Source organism: Nelusetta ayraudi, unplaced genomic scaffold, assembly GCF_046127955.1.
Source record: "Nelusetta ayraudi isolate G7.1 ecotype Tasmania unplaced genomic scaffold, CSIRO-AGI_Nayr_v1 ptg000070l, whole genome shotgun sequence".
NCBI classification, from domain to species: Eukaryota; Metazoa; Chordata; class Actinopteri; order Tetraodontiformes; family Monacanthidae; genus Nelusetta; species Nelusetta ayraudi.
In genome coordinates, this window is record NW_027466120.1 from 1328976 (window position 1) to 1347762 (window position 18787).

The following is an 18787-nucleotide window of genomic DNA, read 5'->3' on the forward strand; positions in this document are numbered from 1 at the left end:
GGGGGAGAAGACAGAGAGGGGGGGGGGGGGGAGGGAGGGAGGGAGGGGAGGAGGAGCAGCGCATCGCTTCGCTCTTCCTCCTCAGCTCTGGCTGCCTTTGTTTCTAGCGTGCAGCAAAAATAAAAAATGAAATAGAGAAATAAATAACGCAGCTCTCCTCCCTCTGCCCGTCTCCGGTCCACATGCGCCACCTTCCTACCTTCCTTGTTGTGTTTCAGCCGCCGCACTCGGAAGGTCACTGGCTGTTTTGCCGCTCTTCATCGAAGAACGCCGTCGCGTTTGCCCAAAGTGTCAACGGTGCCACGACGGCAACCATCTGTTTTTTTTTCCGGGGGAACTTTCCTGTGGGAGGAGGTTCCCCGTCGTTCACACTCCCACTGCCAGTTATACTCACATCCCGTTTCCTTCAAACACCGGGACCAATGCAGCCCAAGTCAGAATACTTAGAGTCTCCCTGCAAACCTACTCGCTGCTGCTGCTTTACTTGGGCATTGCAGATTTATTGTTGAGACAGAGGGAAAAGGGTTTTTTCACTAATTAAATTAAACCAAAGACCTTTCCAGTCAGTGTACGACCCTGTTGCAGTGGGTCTAGTCCCAGGACAACTACATCTCTAGATACATTATCATCTTCTTCAAATGTATTTTCAATCAAGACGTTGGCGTAAAGTTTGCAAAGATAAAAAGTCGACTGAGTTCGACTGAGAACAACGAGCCTGGAAGGTATTTTTCCGAAGGTTTACAACATGCGTCCGCGTCCACGTGCTTGGAAAAACATCTTGCCAGGGACAGAACAGTGAACATACAGAACAGAGCACAAAAATGCAAGCAGCTGGAAGGGCGCACGTCTTCAAAAATAAAGTGTGTGTGTGTGTGTGTGTGTGTGTGTGAGTGAGTGTGTTGTGGTGGACGTTGACGGTCCTTCCACGCAGGAAGCATCGTTCTGACAGGGACGCGTGCCTTCTTGCCTCCATGTTATGGAAGCGGCCATCTCTCCTGGCCGGGCGGCAGCGGTCGTCGTCAATAAATGCACTGATTAGCGGCGCTATGAAGTAAGATAATAAGATTCCTCCTTCCACCCACTCCTCACCCGGGCTGATTAATGAGCTTATTGGGCCGAGCCGGGGCCGCATCAGTCCTGTCTGCTCTCTGATGGATCACACAATCGCAGAGTGTGTGTGCGTGTGTGTGTGTGTGTGTGTGTGTGTGTGCGTCTGCACTATTATCTGAAATGCAGGACGGACTCTCGGTGACGAACGCTGGGTTAAGTCCAGCATTTAGCATGAAGAAGGCAATGCCAGTGAGCTACGCATGAGAGCGTTGCTATTTTTTGGGGGGGAATGGACTGTTTATTGAAATAAAGTCAAACAGTCATTTTTGTTTATTTAAATTGTAATCCATGATCTAATAATCTGCAAAATTCACTTTTCACCCATTGGCAATGTTTCTTTCCAGCCCATCATCAAGTCCCAGATATGAAAAAGGCCCGGCCATTATTTCTTTTTTCCGCCTCCACTTTCCCTTCCAAAACAGGCTGCTCGGGAAATGAACCCATTGTGATGTCACTGAGGGGGCGCTCGTAGCTCTCCCATAGACTACCTTGTTTTTGCCCGCTTCCAAAAGGCCAGCTAATCAGTGAAAAGAAGGCTAAGTATCCAGTTGACTGGGGATCTACAGACTTTATTGGACAACTAATGATGCTAATCTGCAAGAGTGCAGTCACAAAAGCAGGAGATCTGAAAATGGTTGAGACCTTCAGCACACGTGAGGCACGTTTGTGCTGCTGCTGCTGCTGCTGCTGCTGCTGCTGCTGCTGCTGCTGCTGCTACTCAACGCAGGTTTTGCAGCATCCTGCTCTCCGAGCGTCTTTAGTTATATAAGAGGGGCGGGGAGGGCTTGATAAGCTTGGGCGACTTTTTTGACAAAATGAAATGTGATATAATGTGATGTGTGACAAAAAGTCAGGTTTTAGAAACATGCTTTCGGGAGGAGACACGGCGGAAAGGAGTGTAAGACGCTGTGTGTCTGCGTGTGTGTGTGTGTGTGTGTGTGTGTGTCTGTGTGTGTGCGTGCGTATGTGGCTAAGTCGGTCATCAGTGAAAGAAAGACAAGTTTGAAGGGTGACACAAACAGTTGCCGAGTTTAAAACACATGTGCACTGGAGTGGAGATGGGTTGATGCTCAGGTTATGAGAAGCCAGGGGGGCTGACTGTGGGCTAAAACACTGCTGTGTGCGCGCGTGTGTGTGTGTGTGTGTGTCTGTGTCTGTGTGTGTGTGTTTGTGTGTGTGGGGGTGCACATAAAACCCAGGAAACAGGTCACACGGAGAAGACTCCGGTTATATAAGCGGGAAGGTTTGGAGGATGTGGGTCAGGGCAGAGGGGAAACGTGAGATGGCATTTCCTCCAAACTGAATTAAGCCGTCTTGAAAAGTGACGTTTCGCGAGGGCAACGGCGCCGCTCCTCGCCCAAACAATGCTGATTGCACTTGAGCGCTTCACTTTTTGAGAAAACGCAGAGGAGAGAACGCAAGCGACAGCGGCTGCAGAGTGCGCAGGAGCCTTTTCAAGGTGTCGGAGGCCTTTCCGGAGGAGACAACCTCATTTGTTTCCCGTACAGGCGAGGCGAAGGTGACTCGCGGCGTGCGACGGTACTGATGGAGTCAGGAGTTCAAACAAAACCCAAGCAGTCTCACGCGAAGGCCAACTTGCAAATAAACAACGTTAAAATCCAAATCGTTGTGGGTGGTACCACAGCTGAGCAGTGATTGGAGCATGAGTGCAGTGTTGTGCCACACCCACAACACACACCCACTCGTCAACAGTTGGCTACAAACCTTAGTCACGGCCAAATATTTAGAGGAATTCCGACTTGAAATTAAACCAAATGGAACAAACGACTGAGCTTATTTAATGATTTTTTTTAAACTTGCAATTTAGTGCAGTAAAAATCTTTTACAGGTTTGTAACTGTATTAATTCCATGCTCCTATCCATATTGAAAGCCTGTCATCTTTAACTTTTTTTTTTAACTTTGGTTGGTTGCAGCAGGAACTTTGGTTCCTGCTGGCCAAACCATAGAATGCAGGTTTTTGGCACTCGGGTATTTCTGCGCCTTCTTTTTGACGCTCCGGCCCTGGTCATATACAGTCACAGTTGACGAGAAACGAGCAGCCACAGCTGAGAGAATAGCAGCTAGCCGCTAGCAGGGTCGAGTCAGTGAGCGAGTTAATAGAGACGAGGGATGATGACTCGTGAGTCAGTCAAAGGACTGTTGTTGTTGTTGCTGTTGTTGACCCACCCGTTCAGGACTCCAACTTCACGAGCGCACACCAGGGTGCATTAAGGTTTCTGCGACTGTCGCTCGGGCCTTCGTTAGTCTTCTTTAACTTGCAGCTGGTGTCAGAGCAGAAACTCAACTTTGACCTCAAAAAAACAGGACAGCAAAACAACAACAACAACCGCCCGTCTGCGTTCGGGGCGGCGCTAACAAACCTTTTGCTGTAAAACACGGCGCACACTCGCCTGCACCCTGAGCTGGCGAGGCAACACAGAGCCAACAATAAACACACACACACACACACACACACACACACACACACACACACAGCTCATCTTATAGGTGGCTTTTGTGCAGCTCTTGAGTTCAGGAGCGACGGGCGGGTGGGGTGGGGTGGGGTTGGGTTGGGTTGGGTTGGGTGGAGGGGGGTGCAGCGGGTTGGGGTGGGGGGGTCCATCAAATGAAATGAATATGTATTAGACGGAGGTTTGAAGCAGTGACTTGTGTTCAACCTCGCATCCTCACCGAGCGTCTGTCACTCCGTCACCGTCGGGATATAATAAGGCATCTCAGTGACGCTCGGAACCCCGGGAGACTCGCACATCTAAGGCACCTGTCCGTGTGCGCACGCACCCTCGCGCTCCCTCCGCCAGCCGACTCTGGCGCTTCCTTTCTTTTGTGCCTCCTCCTCTGCCTCCTCTTCTGCCTCCCCCTCCTCCACGCTCCCCCTCCTCCTCTGCCTCACTTTCAAACTTTATTACATTTTACCCTCCTTTTATGCACTGTATGGGTTCAGCCCCGAGTTAATAAAAGCTCCTGCACCTCCTGTTTTTTTTTTCTTTTCTTTTTTGCATATAACCCCTCACGCTCTTCTTCCTTTCATCTATTTCTCTATCTTTGTTGGTTCTGTCTTTCTTTGGTTCTCTCGTTTTGCCTCTTTCTTTCCTACTTTCGTCCCTTTTTTCTCTCGCTTGTTATTCCCTACTTCTATTTCCCCTCCTCCCCGTTTTTTTCCTCTTCTTTCTTTTTCCTCTCTTGTGCCACTCCTGTCTGCTCTCGTGCTCCTCTCTTCCTTTCTGTCTTTTTTTTTTTTTTATCAATTTTTCTGTCTGTGCCTCTCAAATGTTTTCTTTCTCCCTCTTACCTCTCTCCTGTGTTCTCTAATGTCTGAGCTGCACAAGGACGGCCTCTGAGGCACCACAAAGCCTTCCTCCTGAAGGCTGCGTGTTAGAGAGCGTCTCCAAAATGCGGCTGTGTGGGTGTGCGGGTGCATTTGTATTTCAAACTCTATAAGGTCCATAAGCCTCTCTCTCCTTGGCCTCACTGTCCTGGCTGATATGATGTCGATTGTAAGTTTGGTGGCCATGGAAAGTTTTGCCCATTTGAGAGGTGAATAACATGTTGTTGGCTGCACTGCTGTCGGAGTGTAAATGTGAAGACTGCTCTTTTTTCTTTTTTCTTTTTTTTAATATTAATCTATTGTTAAATCTGTCTTCATTTTCGGGAGCCAATCAGTCCCTAGACACACTCATGAGTGAACTATAGCCGTCCGTCAGAGCATTTTAACCTTGCTGGAGTCAAACACAAAGTAATAGTGTCATAATTAGGTTCTTCAATAGGACTTTGTTTTGAAAAGTCCTCCAAGTGTGCTGGCTGACGCCAAATGCATTGTTAATAGTAGGCCGTGCCAAGTTCTTCCCTTTCTGCATTTAATTGGCTCAACCCCTCGCTGTATCCCCCTCAACCAATTATCGCCCTATATGCCCAAACAGAGAGTACAGCACGGTATGTAAAATATTAAACCTCTCCCTCCTCAATCCTCTTGAAAACTCCAGCTTTAAAATTACCAATAACTCCGCTGAATCAAACATGAATTAATTCCAAGAAAAAAGTTTGGGGTTTTATTTATGAAAAAAATGGAACTCTTTCATGTCTTGTCTAATCCATCACCCAGTCTGCTTGATCTGGAGGAGAGCGTGTTTGCGGTTTGATCACATTTGATTGGCAGCACTCCTGCAGCACTTCTCCACTGTCTTTATTTTTTTCGTGCCTTTATTAGGATGCCCATTAACACCTGCAGAGGCAACGGCACCGCATCCTCCACCGTCATTGAATTTTGATTCCGGTTCTGATTCAAGGTCCTGATTGGTGCGCACAATTAGACCTGAGCGTTTCCAAGCAGAAAGTCTGCATGAATATGTGTGCACTGCAGATATCTCTCATTTCCTTTAACCCCACTGAATTTGAACATGAACATGTTTCATTCAAGCCCAAGTTTGACCATTGAGATTAGACAAAGATAATCCATTCAACCAACAAGACTATAAAAACGTGTGACAGCAGCAGATGTAGAAGATACTGAAAATATAGGAAAAGTGTAAAAAAAAAATGGCAGAACTCATTCAAATCAAACACAAATACTTTCACTTTTGGGAAAGTTTGATTCAACTTGGGCAGAATTGTCCACTTGTGTGCAAAGACTTTGCACAACTGGTCACTTTCGTAACTTCTGATTTAGCATGAGTAGTTTCTGCTCTGAAGCTAGAGCCCCTTTTGCAATAAGGCCAATTTTCCTGAACTTTCACACAACTAATCAACTCCAGCAGTCGTAACGATCAGACTTCAAGTCCATGTCCCGCAGCAGCAGCAGCAACATCAACAACAATGACTGACAAGCTCATTGTCTGTCTCACAGCACCGAGCAGAGGACGCAAATTAGTAAAAAAAAACAAACAAATAAAATAATCATTGAAAAAAATGATCATCTTTATGGTGACACATGGCAAAGTGCACCTGGTTCGTTGGGCTATGTTTACATGGACACAAAATAATCGGAATAAAGCTTCAATCAGATTAAAAATGCTTCATGTAAACATGCCAACCGGAAGATTCTGATCCGACCCAGTCCATGGTGGTTTATGCCGATCATTATTCCGAATGGCGTCTATGTGCACACTCATTTGGATCCTGTCTTCCTGGTTGGGGTAAAATTATCTCCACCGCGCATGTGTGCACAGTTAGTGTGACGCGTTTCTGCCTTTGCGACCCGATTGCGACCCGATCGGCTCATTTTATTTAGTGTCCATGTAAACAGTGGATTTACGATCAACCAAGGTTTAGATCGGATTGGAGAAGTTTGCGCATGCACACACAGAGCTCAAAGCGACGGCATCTCTGAAAAGTCGTCAACTCTCTGATATCTTGAGCAGCTGTGATGGAGTTCCAACTCCTCCATGAGGTGAAACTCCACCCGTGCAGCCGCAACCTTCGGAGTGTAAACATTTTTAATGAAACTATGTTAACGCGTCTTTCTGTTGTAAAGTTCTTGCCATGGCCGCTGTGTCTTCAGTCAGTGAACACAGCGTGTGCTCGGCAAGTTGCCTTAAAAGCGGCTCTGTATTAACTCACGGCTGATGTAAAGCAAACACTTCCTGCTGCTTTACATTAAAAGCCCCCCTGCCCCCTTTCTCCTTCAGCCGACGACCAGCTGGAAACTCTTATTGTCAGACTAGCCGCAGCAGATTTCATGTGTTTACGGCTTCAAGAGATCCATTAGATGTGGCAATAAAAACATACGAAAACAAAGACGGGCGAACGGCCGACCGAGGAGTTTCCTGCAGACGAGTGCGCAACACCTTCGGCACCGCGATCAGGGCGGACGGCGTCCTCGCTCCGGCGTGTGGTAAAAGAAACACTTACATCATGCGTGCGTGGAATGTGCGCAAACAGCAGACTTAGCGGGATAATTTCCACTGTTATTAAAAGCAGTATGAAAGACGCCGTTCTCGGAGGCCCTGGATGAGTCAAACTTTGCCTTTTTCCAAAATAAATAGGCTCGCCGTTGCCCCCCTTGGAATAATGATGCAATAATCCTCGCAATCCTGAACCTGTAGATGTTTTGCGTGTGTTCTTGATGCGGCTCCCTTCCCTTCTGCCCCACCGCTGGCTGAAGTAGGTCTCCCTTTTCCGTTATAGAGCCGACTGCTGACTTGGTCAAAGTAACTCAGAGAAAAGAGCCGCTACTAAATGACCTCAGGCAATATTTGGTAAATGGGGATTTTGTTCCCCATCTACAGGAAGTAAGACGATGTTTGAAAAAAAAAAAAAAAAAACAGCTTTAACTGAAGTGGATGGTTGGAGCAACAGCGGTGTACAAAGTCCTTGGGATGAGGAGAAGCACTGACAGACGGGATGTGATGTTCAGTCAGTAACATCCATCGGGTTCACCTTCCTTTTCATCCCCAGCGCTGAGATTTTTCTGTGTCTACTGGTGCTTTTCCATTGTAGCTTTACCGACTCCACATGCCGTGACTCCACTCGAGAGCAGCAGAAGCACTGACAGGCGGCGCTTCTGTCGGTCTTACTTTGAAACGTGGGCGGAGTCGTGAGGCCAAGCCAGCCCAAAGCCCATTGATGGTACGGCACCATATTAGTATTAATTACTTCCTTGTTTTTTCAGCTTCCCTCCATACATTTAAAATGTCCACTGGTGCCCCTACTGGTGCACCACCTACTGTTTGGCTGCCCATTCTCCTTGTGAACGAGTCACCCCCGTGAATCATTCTTTGCGTCTCGCCTCAGCTCACTTGCAGCCTCAACCGGGTATCTGCTAAAACAGTAGCTGGCACCAGGTGCTACCACCTAATGGAAAAGCTTAAAACCGCAGTGGAGCCGAGTAGATGCCTAATAGAAAAGCCCCATATGATTTCTAGTGTTGCCTCACAAACTTCAGCTGAACATCGAGCAGCTCCGGGAAATCAATACCAATTAAATCCAACGATCCAACTGTTTAGTCAACCATCTAATTATTTACACTCAAGGCTACTACGGACAATCAAGAGTTCCCAATCCATGCTAATAGCACAAAATGATTATTGCGTCAGATTTTGATATGTCATGTTTCGATATGACAGGATTCCGAGAACATATTGAAAATGAAAAGCCAATAGTGACAATGTTGAGACTAATGAACGTTAGATGACCAACAGCTAGTGGTGCCTTTTTCTTCGCTCCAGCACTCCTCTGCGCGGTCACGTTGCTCTCACATCAGTGCAACACTTTCACCGCTTTCATGTTCAAACGCACCTGCAGCAAATATCAACTGATGCTATCAGTGTCCACTTTATCTGGCATTCCTTAAAAATCTCCTTTTCCTTCCAGCGCCGAAATCCCTGCAAACGCTCGAGCAGGCCTTCCAACCTTTGTTCGGTTCAAAAAAAGAAAAGAAAACAGAAAGAAAACAGAAAAAAATAGTCTGCTGTTATTTGGCCTCCGACAAAAGACAGGCCTGTGTTTCTTAGCGGGGTATAAAAAGCCATTCTGTGGTATAATTGTTGCATTCCAGAGTGCTAAAGAAACGGGCTTTAAGCCTATTATTAGCCATATGGAGAGTGCTAGAGGCCTGGCTGGCTGCTGCTGGATGGGTGCCAAATCCTCCAGGAGATAGCAAGTGAAATTCCTGGCTTTTAATTAAGAATTTAATACTGAGACTGCTTTTAGTGATTAGTATGTAATTAAAGGCTCTAGCAGTGTTACTCATACAAGTATAATAATAATTAATAGCTGCTGGTGTGCGTGCGTGTGTGTGCGTGTGCGCATGTGGAGGCAACCTAAAAATGACAGTGATAATCCAGGTCTGCTCTTCCAACTATAGCAACGGTTTATAGTCATAATAAAAAATAATACTATCGGGTGAATGGAAGGTGCGCCGTAAAGTTTCACAGTCGATCTCTGACTTTGCGTTTGAACAACTTTGCTTCCAAGTACAAAAAGCATGTTCTCCAAATGTGAAAAACTTTTCTCCAATTTGCTGGAAAACCGAATATCCTGGCTGGCGTTCACTCACCCCGAGATCCTTTTACGATCTGCAAGTGGAAGGATTTCCCGCTTGAAAGAAACACCGACGTGACCAAGGGTGTGACTAATTTTACAGCCTCCTTTAATTCTATGAATTTTGCAAAAACTCTCCGCATAAGTGATATAACTTCAGTTTTGAGGTCGGCACCAGCGGCTGCTTTTGGCGGGACTTTGTTTTGGAACGGCTTTGGCTTTATCTCGGCCGTGTCGAAAAGACAGCGGGGAAGGAACACGGGCAGCTGGACGGTGAGCTGCTCCTTTCATCACACGTACGCTGGGAATCCTGGCCTACAGTTGTGTGTGTGTTACTTAGTGACGGGGCCGATCAACACAGAGCCAGAGGTGAGGCGAGCCGAGGCCTTTGGTATTTTCCGAGTCACCGCTATCGCGCTGAGAATCTCCGGAAAACACAGATAAAGGAAAAGAGCACGCACGCACGCACGCACGCACACAAAGGCAGAGACGGCAGGCATGTGCTGCCAGTCGCTTTACGCGCATTTTTCCTCACGCGGCCCTGAAGTGGAACCACGATAACCGGGCCGAGCGCGGCGCACGACTGGCCCGGGATTGGGTCCCTGCCCGCCGGATCCCCCCGCGGAGCGGGAGGCCAAGGCGGCGGCAACGGCCCGGTGAATCATATCAGGTGATTGTCTGTGACATGCAGTGTGTTCGGCCAAAGGCCAAAGGCTGCGGTGGCAGCACTGCCCTTTGCAGCCTCACGTCAGGCCCTTCTAATTCGCAGGCAATTAGACCCGGCCGCACGGGAACGCGCCCAAGGCGGCGAGGGGGGAAGATGGAGGGGGGGGTTGCATTAGTCAGTGATGCAACAAGCATCAAGGGGAGATACAGCAGGGCGGGGGGGGAGGAGATGGGGGGATGGGGGGGGGGGGTCTCTGTTGGAGGCAGCAGAAACTGTAGAAACCTGCCCCAGTTAGACCACGTGATTGGGAATATTTGACAGGTGGGTCAAACTCTGAAATTCCATAAAATCGGTGGAAGCAAACAAAGCAGAAAGAGAGACGATGGCGAAAAAAAAAAGATAACATCACGTCGGATCCACCTGACACGGAATCCTGAGCATTAAACAAGTCGACGCCTGAGGTCAACTGGCAAAGCTTAAAGAAAGAAAAACTGTGACTCCAATAAAACCAGATTCTTCAAGCTGGAACTTGACTCACAGCGTGACTGGTGATAAAAAAAAAAAGAAATTCAAGTTATATACCAGAGATACTGATCTGGCCACATGTGATGGTTCATAGGTCCCATACGAAAACCTATTGTCAGATCTTTTCATATTTTATTTATATTCTTGGTTTATCCTGGAATCAACCCGAGTGGCCCTTCAGGCTTCAGGTAATGGCACAATTAGCCCCTGTTTACAGCCTCTCGCAGAAAACACCAGGTTTTAATTTCTTGGTTAAATTGCCTCTATATTGAATTATCAACAGGTCTCTAGGTCAATTAGGTCTCTGAGCACCTGAGCGTTTCGAATGCCCTTTGTGATGTCACAAAAAGGTTACTTCCAAAAACGGTTGCTTTTGCATGTGCTTCATGAGAAATGAAGCAGGAAAAGCACTAAGTGGATTTTGCATAATACCATGGAGAAAAAAATTATAACTGAAAGAAATGGTTCAGATGGATGTCTATGTGTGAATGTGTTGTGGTGGAAACGTTCTTTCACATCAACAACTCTCACCATTAGGATGCCTGTGAAAAGAGTTTGGCAGAAACACTTCATGTTTGCCAGCACGCTAAGCTGGCTAATTGCTTTTTTTTTCTTACATACTTCTGGCTTTGGCATCTCAAGTCTGTGTGCATACTGTTCGGCCTCCACTCAACCAAGCATAATTGATTTCCTTGCAGATGAGTCACTCCTACAAACCAACCAACATGTGGGAGACACACAAAGCCAAAGAGAAAGAAAGAAACCTTTGACTTTTTTTTTTTTCCTTTCAGTTTTGTTTTTTGCTTTCTGCGTCCCCTCCGACATTCCCTCGCAGAGAGGTGGGATGGGGTGGAGGGGGGGGGCTGGGGAGGCCGCTGAGGGCAGGGCCAAGGAAAACAGAGACACACAGACGCAGGAAGTGAGATGCAGTTGATATCAGAGGAGAAAGAGTGTGCGTTGGGCCAGTGACACACAATAATGGCTCGATCTGCTCGGCGCTCAGCGTTGCGCTCTGTTCGGGAAAGGAAACGGTAGCGCCACGTGTCACCAGATGAATTTACAAGACGTCAACGCGTTTTCATTTGCGCGCAATTTCATTTTCTTTCTGCAACAATATTCCGAGCCTCCTCCACACCCCAGCTCGGGGAGGAAAGACTCTCATCACAACTTCGCCCCCTATGAAAAGAGTTGTCCATATTCATTTCCAACAGAGGGCAGACAAAACACACGCAAACACAACACAATACATCTCGCGACCTTGGAAAGGCAATATTATTGAGAGCGAGCTGTTCAACGCACTTGAACAGTCTCCAATGTGCGGGTGCGTGACGGCGGCAGCAGCACATGACGTGTGCTCGGAGGTGGCGGGGTGGGGGGACTGGAGGGGTCTTCAACAAGTGTGGCACCTTTTTTTTTTTTTTTGTACTTGTGCAAGTCTGGGACACGCGTACGTGCGCGCGTGTGCACGAGGCCGACGTGCACGCATGACGGTGCGCTGTCCCGGTTTCAACCCTTCGCTGGTCCTGCGCTCTTGCATTATCATACAGAGCAGACGGGGAGTGCGTGTGCTGGGTAGTAAAACTCTCCTCTGCCGCTCAGCCTCCCCGGCTGCTCTCCCTCCCTCCCTCTCTCTCTCTCTCTCTCTCTCTCTCTCTCTCTCTCTCTTCCGACTCGACAACGCCCACCCCCGAGCCCTCCCCCTCCGCCCCCCGCTCCCCCGCCCCCCCGCCCCCCAACCCCTTTACCTCTCCCCAATCTCCTCTCCCGCTGAGCTCCCTGCGTGTAATCTGCAGACTGCACACGTACACCGCCGACCTGCGTGGGAGTCTCTCCGAGGCTGCGCGCGCCTCTTTGTGTGTGTGTTTGTGTGTGTGTGTGTGTGTGTGTGTTTGTTTGTTTGTGAGTGTGTGCGCACATGTGTGGCAAAGGGTGAAGGAGACATTGGGCACGGCGGACTGTGCACAAGCCGTTTTTTTTTTTCTCTGAAAGTCTGAGCGTTGAGGAGCTACGTTCAGAAAATATGCATTTCTGTGTGTGTGTGTGTGTGTGTGTGTGTGTGCCTGCGCAAGCGGACCATATCTGCTGAAGATGGCAGCCAGACGACGTGCATGCATGTGTGTGTGTGTGTGTGTGTGTGTGTGTGTGTCCCGCTTTGTGCAGCTGACAGCAATCACCTGAACTGAAATGAACCGGACTTATGTAACTTGCAGCGAGATGCCCATAGCTGGTATAAAACAAGGCCCCGGTGTAACGAGTCGGGTCATCCAGGAGGAGATGGAACAAGCTCTACCTGGCTGGCAGCGTGGCAGCGTGCCAGCTCCGCACTGTGATCAGCGGCTGTGTTTATTTACCGCCGCGCAGGCAGGCAACCTCTGAGTGAGTGCGTTTTTCCGTAAAATGTGCACGACGGAGAAAAAGAACGCAGTAGAAATAGAAACAGCGTAGTTCCAAATATGTCTTCTTCTTCTTTTTTTTGACACCAACTTAAAGTGGTTGTTGTCTTTCTTGAATCAGTGCTAACATGCAAACTGATTTACGGAGACAGGTGTCATTAAGTTGACTCTGACTCGGACGTTTTTCTCACGCGTGAGTTGTTTTGCGACTTCCTGGATTTGGATTGGACGAGCCGGCGACAACGTGGCTGGACCGACGCGGAGGACTGTGGAATGCTTAAAATTCGCTCAACTTGTTATGAAAACACACCAACTGTCATGAGTGCTTGTGTTTATTTATTCCCTCTAAAATCCAGGCGCTGCTATAATTAGCTGCTAATGGAACGGTGCAGCATTGAAATGTATTTTTCAGTTACCCTTGAAGGAGGACCTTGCGAATTCTAATTTTGCCAATTCCTAATTTATTGGAATTCTTCCTTTTTTAACCTTCTATGCTAATCTCACCATTAGCGCGTGAGTGTTTTTTTTCCCTGTCGTCTTTCCCATTGGCATTAGACCACAAAAGGCTTCTTTCACATGCATCTACATGTTTCACTGCATCCAAGTTTGGACATAGTGTTGAGAGATGCTGCATCCGAGCACATCGCACACTTCAGAGGTCGTAATGAAACTGCTTGGCTCTGTATTTTGCGGTCAGGATTCAGTTTTGTAGTTTTTCCGCTTTGTGGCCTGTTGACTTATTAGAATCGTTTGGAGAGGAACATACTAGTGGCAACGAGTAGTAAAGACTGCAGAGAAAAGTCCTAGGCCAGATGTGTTCTCAGAAGCAGATTCTCATTTAAATAACAGCAATATATACATATTATAAATGACAAATTGGAAGATTTGATGCCATTTGGTAACTTTGAAACCAATATTGGCTGAGATATCAAACAATATATAATGGTATTCACAGACTGAAGACCATGTATATTTATTTTTCATGGAAGATAGTTGGTTCTTCCTACGTTTTGGGTTTTTGTGCTTTTTATTACTATTATTTTGTCTATTTCCTAGTTTAAAGTTTAAATAACTTTGTGGGGTACATAAATGTAAAATGATCTTTCTTGCCTAATTAATGTACACAGGAGTCCAAGCTCGATTCGAAAATGTCAAAACAAAAACAAAAAAAAACACAACAAAACAAAATATTCTGTGTTTAACAACAGTTGACACTGGTGTCGGCCAACTGTCCGCGACTTCCCTCCCTGGAGTCGCAGCGGGGCCCTGGCATGGCACAGGCAAGGAGACACTTCCTGTTATGCATCTCAACAAGCTCTGCAGGCTGATATCAAATGCCAGAACAATGTGGGGGGAAAAAATACAGCCAAAGTGGCATAGATACCGCAATTTTAATGATGCTGCTAGAATGCAGCCACACACACACACACACACACACACACACACACACACACACACACACACACACACACACACACACACACACACACACACACACAAATCAATGAATGTAGAGGTGTAATTATGGGATGCGAACACGTCTCGGCACTCGGATACAGGAGGCAGCCGTGAGCCGCGGTGAGAGACAGAGGGAGAGACTGAATGGTCCTAATAACCTCTATCCTCCCTCTCTCCCAGCCGAAAACAAATTGATTGAATCCTACATGCAGGTAAGAAGCTCTGCCAACACAACCTGGGTTGTATCATAACCTTTTTGTCTCCGTTTCTGGCGCGCATCCCTGCTCTGGGAACGCCGCGCTGAAGATTATAGACAGGGAACGAACAAACATGGGTTTGCGAGGAGGGAAGGAGAAGAAGAAGAAGAAAAAGAAGTGGAGGAAGAAGAAGAAGGAAGAGAAGAAGGGAGAGGAGGGAGAAAGAAGGGCGGGTTGCTGGAGTGAGAGTGCCGGGGAGATGAAGTTGGAAAGAGAAAGGAAATAATGAGAGAGAGCGAATGAGAGAGATGAATTAGTTGATAGTTTGCAGGCAGACAAGCCTTTTCAGTGTGTCAGCGGAAGGACTATATCCATCCCATCCCTCACTAATAAGGCAGAGAATCCCCAAGACGCCAGCGCGGGGATCTTTCATTTGGCTCCAATAACGCCGCCACCTTTCTGCTCATATTAGCTGGGGTTTTGCACAGCCACATTTACATAAGGATGTAATAATGTCACCTGAATGAGGCGAAATGCATCTGTCAATCACTCCTGCCGCGCGCGCTAAAAGGTTTTTCGGCAGCCGGATCAGATTTGTGCCTTTTGAGCAATAATAAAGGGGGCAGACACGTCGTTTGTGGCACCGCCGTCACGTGTCCGTTGTTAAACGTACTTCTTCACGGCTCCCCTCTCGAATCTTAGTGTAAACTAATAAGAGTTTTTATTTTATTGCAAAATAAAAACAACTAACTGCTACGCATCATAAACTATTCATAAGTTGCCGACATCCAACAACATTCTCTCTCACTGTGAGAGTGTGCAACTACTAATGGAGGTCTAGGCTGCATTAGGATAGTCGTAACAGTAAGTCAAGCGCTTCGCCAGGCACGATTAGAGGACCAGGGAACCTGTTCAACTCGGGTTTTAAGTCTAGTCCAGATACTGAGTGACACCCTGGACTCCTGCACGCACCGTCTTCAAGAGCTTTGGTGGACGATTGTCTTAAAATTCAAGTATACGCTGCTTTAAAGTGTTCAATGATCTTAAACTACATTTCCCACAATGCACCATCACTAAATTCAATTCCGATGTTTTCCGAGTTTTTTTTTTCCCCTACGACAAGTAGACAAAATACGAATAATCCCAAAACTGCAGAATGAAGGCAATTTGATAAACGGAATAACGTGATTTTCTTGATCCAATCCAAGAAAATGTATCTTACGGTGACATAACAGAACCCGGTTTGAAAAAAAAACAACAACATTATGCCGCCTTTTGTGCTGCAAAACATGTGCAGACTGTGTGAAAGGAGTCACGACAAAAACCACATAAAAAAAGAATCAACGTGCAAATCATTCACATGAAAAATACATTCTGTGGGTTTGGCAAAGGCCTTGACGGTTGCAAGCGGTCCTTTAAGGGCGGCCATGATGTGAAAATGAGTTTGACATCCGCGCTCTCGGAACTTAATTTTCCCGGCTGACGTGACTCACTGTTTTTGACGGTCAGCCTCAGCGTGGGCTCGCGTCGATAAGACCCCTATGTTCTTTGGCTGAGCTCGCTAAATTGGAGGAACAACCCTTGATTGGCTGCGGCTAAGATAATAAGCTAATACCGTCGCCTGTCATGTCATGCCTAGCCGAGAGAACCAGAAACCGACACCGCCGGCGAATCCCTCCCCCACCCGGCCTCGGCCTTACCTTCCAGCCGCTGCCTGCCTCTCGGTAGTAGGGGAAGTTGTCGCAGATCCACTGGTAGATCTCGCTGAGGGTCATCCGCTTGCGTGGCGAGCCATTGATGGCGAAGGTGATGAGGCTGGCGTAGCTGTAGGGAGGCTTGCCGTCTCTGTGCTGTGCCGCCTCCTCCTGGTCCAGGGTGGTGCCCGCCTCCAGGGGGCCCATCTTCTTGCCGGGGGTGTGGCCCTGGTGGTGCTGCTGCCCGGTGTGGTGGTGCTGCTGCCCGGCGTGGCGGTGGTGGTGGTGACCCTGGTGGTGGTGGTGGCCGTGGTGGTGGTGGTGGTGGTGGCCGTGGTGGTGGTGGTGGTGGTGGCCCGTGTCGGCCTTCTGGATGGCCGCCCTCATGCTGAGCTGGGGGAGCCAGTCCATGGAGGTCAGACTGCTCTCCAGCTCGGAGGTCATGCTGGTCCCGGCAAGGTCAGGGAGGGAAGGAGAGGGCGGGAGGAGGAGGTGGGGGGATGAGGTGTTCAGTAACGGTTCCTTGTGTGGGGGGGTTCCTCCTTCCAACTCACTGGACGGGCGCTATGCAGAAGCCTTGACTGGAGTCTGGAAGAGCAGGAGGAGGGCGCGTCGGTGCTGTGTTTTCTCCGTGTCACTGAGACTTTTGTCTCGCGCTTTTGACACGCGACACGAGCATATTGGTTTTGCAGCAAACAAACAGAACAACCTTCAGCAAATCGACAGAGGATTCATCGGCAGAACTGCTTTAACTGAGCGCTTTTCAGAGGAGGAGCTGCTAGCACAGGGTGAAGGTATGAGTGAAGCGTCTTACTCGTCCCATGCCTTTCCATCGCTCTTTGGGCCAAAGCATCTGGGGGAGCGCAAGGCAGAGTTCCCCTCTCGTGCATGTTCACAAGTTCTTCATTTAGCCTCTGCGACGCCGTCTGATGCTGCTGCCGCCGCTGCTGCTGCTGCTGCTGCTGCTGCAACACAGAAAACACACACACACACAGACACAAGACGGTGAGCTCGCCCTGCCAGACAGCCTTCATAAGATATTAATATCGCAAAACAGCTCGACCGGCCTCGGCATTTGTCCAACCCCTTTTGAAAAAAAAAACCCTCTTCTCTCCTTCTCTCTCTGTGTCGCTGTCTATCTGGATTGCCTCTCGCTCTCGCTCCCCTCCAAAGTGGAAATGGCAATTGGATCTGCCGAGTGACTAAAAGCTGGGGAATTGTTTTCACAAGTGCCTGCCAAATGGGGGGGGGGGGGGTCGGGTGGCGGCGGGGGGGTGAGCTCGGGAGGAATTCCAACCCTCTGGAAGAGCGACGAGGCTCGTCCTCCTTTCCCTTCTCCACGTAACCCCTCCACGCCACACTGCTGCTCGTTAGCCGACCGTCCAGCGCGCCTCACTCTGCAGAGTCCAGTCGGGTCTCTTCTAACTTCCAGGTCCGGGTCGCTGAGAAGAAGTGCAAAAGCAATGAAACAAAACTCGTGAGGCCCTGGCATTTCATTTGCCTGCTATTTTTAGATCGGCGCTGAACTTCTTCTTGTGTCCTCTGGATGAAAAAAACCAAATAACTTTTCTCTAGTTGGGAGACACAGTGGGAGAAAAACGGAGCAAAAGTTCTGGCGGTCTTCAGAGGAGGAGGAGGAGGAGGAGGACACAGCGAAGACAATGATGGGCGAAATGGAACACTTACTCATCAATTGTGCCGCGGCCCAGTCAGTCGCAGATCGCTCGGAAGATTTGTCACTACTGGGTCCGAGAATGTCACGTATCTGTTACTCATCGGTGGGGGGAAGATGTTGCCTTCTGATTTAACAAAGGAAACCGTTCTGTATCGCACCGGGTGCATCATAAGGGAAAGAAAATGAATAGAATTAAAAAAAACGGCTCACATGTTGCCTGGTTGCAGGTGAAACTTTAGGTTTAACGCAACAGCGGTGTAGCCCATTTCCAACCCCAGCCACAAGGCGGCGCTCCACGAGTGTCCACTTTGCCCTAACCTCAGTCAAATGTGAGGGTTGCATAAGGAGGAAGTTCCGGCTTAAAACCTCTGCCGGACCCAAACTGCAAATCATTTCAGTGCGGCGCCCCCTGGAGGCAGAACACCGAAAATGATTTGCACGCAACTCCAGAAAGCCGGCGCGCTGCAGAACTGCGGCGAGAACTAATCCAGTGAGTGGTTAACAATGGCTGGGTGAGCGCCGCCTCCTCGGGATAAAGAAATCTACATCTGAGCCTCGCTGGAACCATCACGGGCTGTAACCTTTGCGTGTCCTTGAACAACAAAGCGCCTATTGGCCCACGCACTCTCCATTCATGCTCGCTGTATATATTCAAGGTGGGAGAACTTCAATTGCGCCTCCCAACCGGCAGGAACACAAATCCCTCTGTCTCTTTTTTTCCCTGCGATCCCCCTGGAGAACCAGGATAAGCAAGAAGAAGGCAAATACTTAGCAACTGAGAGACACGGAGAGACAGAGAGAGAGAGAGAAAAAAAAGAAAAACACGCTTAATTACAAGTACAAAAATTAAAAAAATAAAAATAAAAAAAAGACCCCGAATGTTAAGCAGCAGACTCATCAAGCCAAACGAGGCAAGAAGGCGGAGGAACTGTGGTATGGAAGCGAGGAGAGGAGAGAGATGCCCGATGAGGCCTCTTGCACAACAACCACCCCCATCTTCTCCTCAAGGCTCTGCCACAGTGGGAGAAGTCGCAGCCAACCCCCTTCTCCTCCAAATCCCAGGAAGTCGTCT

At 48.3% G+C, this 18787-nt stretch overlaps 1 protein-coding gene across 3 annotated transcripts in view; it reads right to left on the reverse strand.

Annotated features, from left to right (window-relative positions):
• The window catches only part of LOC142899009 (forkhead box protein J3-like), a 57867-nt gene that overhangs the window by 31198 nt on the left and 7882 nt on the right, over window positions 1–18787 (reverse strand). For 2 of the 3 annotated variants that reach the window (XM_076042391.1, XM_076042388.1), the window contains exons 2-3: window positions 16855–16990; window positions 16047–16628 (exon numbers count right to left, since the gene is read on the reverse strand). In XM_076042391.1, coding sequence (XP_075898506.1) covers window positions 16047–16484 — 438 coding nt within the window. In that variant the 5' untranslated portion in view covers window positions 16485–16628; window positions 16855–16990. The remainder of the gene's footprint in view (window positions 1–16046; window positions 16629–16854; window positions 16991–18787) is intronic. The other variant, XM_076042390.1, reaches the window with a different exon arrangement.